We start from the raw sequence: 6,283 nt of genomic DNA on the forward strand, positions 1-6,283 counted from the left end.
AAAAACAAGCTTTAGATTGTTTTTAAGACATTCAAGGCCTGTTTAAAATATACATTAAATGCCATAATAGGTCTCCTTTAAGTACATTTTTGCGTCCCTATGGTTGTTGTTCTTGGTACTGCCACCAGGGGGCGTCTGAACAGTTTCCTTCACCTACAACCTGCATCAAAGTCACCCGAGGCACCTGAAAAGCTTCCTGATAAAATCACTGGGAGTGATGGAGGATTGGAAACAATCAACAATATTGCTCTTCAACAAATGGTGAGAAGGGGCCCTGTGCCCGGAGTTAATCCACTTTGAAAAGAGAACTGCGTTTCAAGGTAAATAACCATTAATCACCACTGACAACAAGGGGCTTTAAAATTACTCTGTCTAATGTTCTGCAGCTAATGAAATAACCACAAAAGGATCATTTCATCCCTGGCTCCCTGAGCCGCTGCAAATCTTTTGCAAAGAGCGTGACATTGCTGCCCATTAATAGGCTGGGACAAATTTGCTCTGATTAACTGTTAGCCACTCAGTCTGTTGGGATGATTTAAAAGACCACAAGAATATTTTCTGTTATTCATAAATGATCAGGGTACAGAGGTGTGCTGGAGCCCATCCCAGCTGTCTTTTGGTGAAAAGGCAGGAGTACACTCTGGACAGTTTGCAAGTCCATCACGGGGCCCCATTGAGGTGAGCAACTTCAGTACTTTTAAAATAATTATTTGAATTCAAAGTTGTGGAAAAGTTAAAAAAAGCAAAAAGAAATCCCCCAAACAGAAGCTGAAATAAGTCCAACTCTAATTACTCCACCTGTTTCACTGTGAGCAGCAGTGATGATTATAGATTATGAGGCCTTTAAGACGCCACGTGCACCCTGTTGGCATGACAGCCTTTTTCTCATCATCACGCTGTCTAAGACACGGTTTAGTCTCGGTCCTCATGGGTGCAGGCAGATGAATTGCTCAACATTGGTATTTATAGCAGAACCCCAGTGGGTGGGTAGTTTCTTTTGATATGTGCCATAAATATTTATCGTCTGAAAAATAAATGATATCTCACTTCCATTGTTGTAGTCTAATCTCTATTCATGATATCCTAGAAACAGAGAAAAAAATCACCCACTTTCCTCCTTTCTTCTGTATCCATATGAGAAAACTATAGTTGCAGTATTGACCAGAAAAGGAAAATACTAACTTTTAATCCATCCATTCCTTTTCTTCACCCGTTTAATCCTGTGCAGGGTCACGGGGGTCGGCTGGAGCCCCAGGTGAGAGGCCGGGTTACAGCCCGGACCGGTCTATCGCAGAAATCAAATCAAATAGTTGAGTTTGATAGAAAATGTGTGCGCAAGCACTTGCCTGTATGGATGCTGGATTTATCGTGTAGTCATGGAAACACTACAATTGCTCAAAGTTAATGATTCCCATTTTGTAAACCTGCATCTTCCCGTCCTCCGGATATTCAGAGGTTCTAATGAGCCTGTCACGTGGGCGTTTGCTTCGTGATTGCCCCACACACACACACACACACACTGAAGCAGCTAAGATAGGCTTGAGTGAGTTGCACAGCGTCGTCTGATAAGGAGGAGAGACGGTCGCATTAGAGGGGAACAAAAGAGCTGCCTGCAGAAAGAAGTGAAAGGGAAGAATGCAGCCGGCTCTGTTGTTGTTGTTTTTCTTTGTTTTTAAATCCAAGACACTGCTGGTGTTTACGTGCGTGCGTGGCTGTGAGGCCGGCCGGCGAGGTCTGGACTCACACATCTGTGCTCGATCATCATTCAGACACCACACGATACCAGAGTTCGCTTCAAACGACACCGAAGTACAGAAAAAGCTGAATTCTTCCACACATGTTTTATCAAAAGTGAACAATAAAAAAGGGGTTTCTTTATTAATCAGTTGTTTTTCAAAAACATGCACTTCATACATAACGTAAAAATATCAAAATACAGACTGAGACACACTTGTGTATCAGGTACAAGTATCAGGAACAGCTTACAATGATATCACATTTGAACCAATATAATAAGGCATTACAAATACAGTCGTGATTTGTGTATGTACTTCATAACAAGACGACCTCGTCAACGTGTGAACAGACGTGTTAGTTTCTGCTGAGAACTCGTCCGTGTGAGTGAAATGTGTCAGGCGTCTACGGCCGCGGGTGCATGATGCGGTTGCGTCTCTTGCGTCTGCCTTTTCTCAGGACCTTGTGCGTTTTACTTCCTGGAACAGACACACACAAAAAAAGAAAAATTGAAACAACAGATCAGAGTAGGTTGCAAGTACCCTGATGGCTGACCTTATACACTCAGGCTAATCCAAACAAAGATATCCCGGAGACAGACACTGTCTGCTGTAAAACAGTGATTAGCTGTGCGGTTTAGTTTTGGAGGCCACACAAAGGCCTCCTTCAGATGCCAGGAATGTTTTAGACCCATACTGAACGCATCTAAGCACATTTCAGTCTTCCCCCTGTCCCTCTTTCACTTAATTCAAAACACTCGTGCAACGTGCACTCACGAACCTTTAACGCACACGTCCGTGCAGCTCTGCCGCGAGACAAAGTTGTTGCTGCTCCCTCCGCAGCCTGAGTAGACGAACTCCTCGCACATCTTGGTGGCTGTGTTGTAGTAATATCGAGTGATGGAAGCCGAGCACTTCCCTTTGTCCAGAGGGTCCCGACAGAGGACGGGAACAGCTGTTGAAATGCCAAGAACATGACGGTGAGACCACTAATCCTGCAGTCAACTATTTCTGTTACCATTCCCTCGTTGTTGGTCTTACTCACTTTTTTGTGGACTGCAGTACTCTGTGCAAGAAGTCAGACCTGGGAAGCGGTTGGAGTTCCCACCACAGCCCCCGTAATAAAAGGGCTCACATTGCATGGTGGTCATGTTGAAGAAGTAGCGGGGGAACAGGGCCCGGCAGGGTCCCTCCTGTTTGGGAAACCTGCAGATCTGAGGGATCTCTGTGGAGAAGGTTGGGTGGGGGAGGGAGGGGTTGTGAGTGGAAAGACCTCACAAAGACTCACAAACTTATCCCAACTATCCCCCAAAAAAAACAACAACCATAAATGCATTTGACTAAGTTATATGTCTGCAGTTTTGACACTAACGCCTGCAGATAGACTCTGGACTCCATAGTCTATTTGCTGCGTTCCATTTACCTCCGAAGTCGGAACTCGGAACTGGGAATGACGTCACAGCCGAGTTATCAGCGTTCCAGTTACAAAGTAGGTAAACAAGTTTGTAGTTCGCATATACCACATGAAAAATGTAAATTACACTATAGCAGCATTTCCACATATATATGCCGAGTGTGACCAAAACTAGAATGAAGTGCTACGAATTTTTACAGAGCTCTCTTCTACTGTTTACAACCAGGGCAGCCATCTCGGAATGTGAACTCGGGGGTGGTGAAGACTCCCACTTTCCCAGTGTGAAATCCCACTTCGAGGGGCGTTCCAGTTGAAAATTCCGACTGGGAACTGGGAAATCCCCACTTCCGAGGACAAATGGAACGCGGCATATCTGCAGGCGTTAGTGTAGAGTCTGGAGGATTCAAGCACGACCCTTGTGCACGTCAATTTCAATCCAAGAACTTACTTGGGATTCTGAAACACGTCTTCTGGCACTCCTGATAACTCTTGAAGTTGTTGGCATTCCCCATGCATCCCCCAAAGTGGAAGATCTCACACTTCTGGGTGATGGTGTTGTAATAATAGCGCTCGATGTTTGCTCGGCAGGGTCCTTCATCCATCTGAAGAAGGCACACGCCTGCAGGGAAAAAGCACCGGCAACAATCTTATTATAGAGCAAAAAAAGCATCAACAAAACCCTCCGCCAGGTTTCAAACTTTTCCCCATGCATTGCAGCCTGCTGGTGTCACGCCCAAGAGAATATGATATCCAGCATTTAAAAGAAGAAGAAAAGCGTATTACTTCTTTTAAAACAGTGGAGAGATTCTGAAGAGACGTGATGAGATTACCTTTATGTGAGTAGCCGAAAACGCCGTGAAACGAGGACAGGAGCGTGAACAGCGCGAATAAGTCCAGCTCCATTGTCTAAGTTTGGTGTTTTCTCGCTCTTTTCCGCTCTTTCCCAAGCCAGCCACAGCTTTATAGTCCAGTTTCTCTGGGGAAATTCAGGGGCGGGGATGCGATGACTCATTTACTACACAGCAACCAGTACCGACGGATTCATTAATGACATCAGACCGTTAATATAATTTATAATACATCCATGCATCAGACACGCACTGGTTTTCAAACACTTGCGTTGAAAGTTATTATTATTATTGTGACTAACTGCATATGCAATCAAACCAATATTTCTGCATGAGTAGATTCTATCAATTGTTGTCACAGTCCCCTGGTGACAGTGATGATGTTTATGATGATGGTGGTGAGGATGATGAGGATGACACAAAGAAATGTTGTAACCATTTTACACAGGAAATATTGTGTAAAATTGCCACAGTATTTTTCCTCTTAAGGGACAGTTAGTCTTGTGAAATATTAACAGGTCATAGACAACTGACAGGTCATCCTGTCAGTTCCCACGGTTCTGGTGTTTCTGGATCTGAGTTATCACAGGCAACCAAGCAGTGGCGTCAATTCAGTGGAAGCTAAGGTATGGCAAGGTTACGAGTCACAGAACTTAACTAGAGTATCAATCAACACGTCCAGCAAATACTCATCACAGAAGTCTGATATGGAGCTTATCTGTGTGGTCAAGAAAATTGGAGCTTTTTCAAATGCAGTCTCACTCACTGCAAAAACTCAAAATCTTACCAGGAATATTTGTCTTATTTCTAGTTAAAATGTCTAATTTTTAGTAAAAAAAAACTCATTACACTTAAAACAAGAGTCATCACCAGAAAAATAACTTGTTATTTGACCATTTTCACCTGTTTCAAGTAAATTTTCACTTGAAATAAGTAGATTTATTGAGTCTTGTCTTAAATGTAATGACATTTTTTTTGACTAAAAATTAGACATTTTAACTAGAAATAAGACAAATATTCTTGTTAAGATTTTGAGTTTTTGCAGTGTATAATAACTAGTGAAATTGATCATGTTGTTCTGATTTGCATTTGTAGTTATTCTATATGTATTAAGTAATAGAATAATCAATACAAATAGACACAGAGTAATTCCATAAATGTATTTAAAAACCAAACATTTACATTTTCCCTTGAAGCCAAGGTGTGGCGGCTGCCATACCTTGCCATACCCAATTGACGCCCCTGCAACCAAGCACACTTCATTTCAATCTCAGTCTAATTTCTTTTTGCTTAATAAGAGTAACATTATTTCAGGGAAATACTAATGTTTCCTTGTGCCGTGCAGGTCTGGCACATCTCAGGTTGTTACAGGGAAAACTGCCATGCAGTCATGTTTAGACCAATGATGTGTCTCCACCTTGACAGGTAGAGGCTAAATACAGATTAACCGTCTTATCAAAATGTCCTGATACACAAAGCACCATCCCTTAACCCATATCTGACCGTGGGGACGCTAGCCCACTTTGAAAGGGAGGGGGAATCCAGTTTTAACTTTTTGTGTTCAGTAAATCTGTTTCACATCAAAAAGATCCAAAGAGGCAGCTGTGTGTTTCATGCCATCGCTTGATAGCAACACTTGAGCCGGGTTCGATCATTCGGAGGGGTCTTTGTTTTAATCAGATTAGCAGATTAGAAATGTTGCTGGAGATTACTTTAAAACCCGGATTGAGGGAGAGGAGAGGGGATTCTTCGTTAGGATTTCAGCTGTGAAGGACCGCCACCTGTAAGCATCCGTAAGTATACTCTGTTATTTTTATGTGTATTGAATAGTTAGCTCAAATTATTCAAAGTTATGTATTGTTCTTCTGGAAAGGAGCATGTAAAACAGTGAATGTCTGTCTTCCCTTGACAGAAAATGCCATTCATAGATGTGGAGAATTTGACGGACAATGACAAGGCTGTAATGGAAGTAACCCGACTCAAAAATGAAATCAAACTTGAGAGGTGGTTGGTAAGTTTCTTTTTGTAAATAAGAATAATGTTTAACCTTGCATTTATTTTAGTGTTCAAAGTGTAATCATTTTTATTAGGAACATTGTTATCATCAATCATAACTTGGTTGCCGGCTCGTTTCAGACATCTAAATGCTGTGAAGAAATCAAGGAGTATATTCAGGGTGGAGAGGAGGAGGACGTCCTCGTCAAAGGCATTGCAGAGGACAAGAACCCCTTCAAGGATCTGAAAGGTGGCTGTGTCATCTGCTAGGATGGACCTGAGGAGCTTTTCAT

The 6,283-nt window shown here is 42.4% G+C and overlaps 1 protein-coding gene across 1 annotated transcript; it reads right to left on the minus strand.

Moving 5' to 3' along the window:
* Positions 1-1,840: 1,840 nt before the first annotated feature.
* tfpi2 (tissue factor pathway inhibitor 2) lies at positions 1,841-4,115 on the minus strand. Its single transcript, XM_061741901.1, has 5 exons — positions 3,978-4,115; positions 3,596-3,766; positions 2,779-2,958; positions 2,515-2,688; positions 1,841-2,213 (listed from the first exon to the last, which is right to left on the minus strand). Exons 1-5 carry the CDS (start codon positions 4,048-4,050, stop codon positions 2,140-2,142), a joined length of 672 nt encoding a protein of 223 aa, XP_061597885.1. The 5' UTR covers positions 4,051-4,115; the 3' UTR covers positions 1,841-2,139.
* Positions 4,116-6,283: the final 2,168 nt, after the last annotated feature.

The sequence above is a fragment of the Cololabis saira genome, chromosome 15 (assembly GCF_033807715.1).
Source record: "Cololabis saira isolate AMF1-May2022 chromosome 15, fColSai1.1, whole genome shotgun sequence".
NCBI lineage: Eukaryota > Metazoa > Chordata > Actinopteri > Beloniformes > Belonidae > Cololabis > Cololabis saira.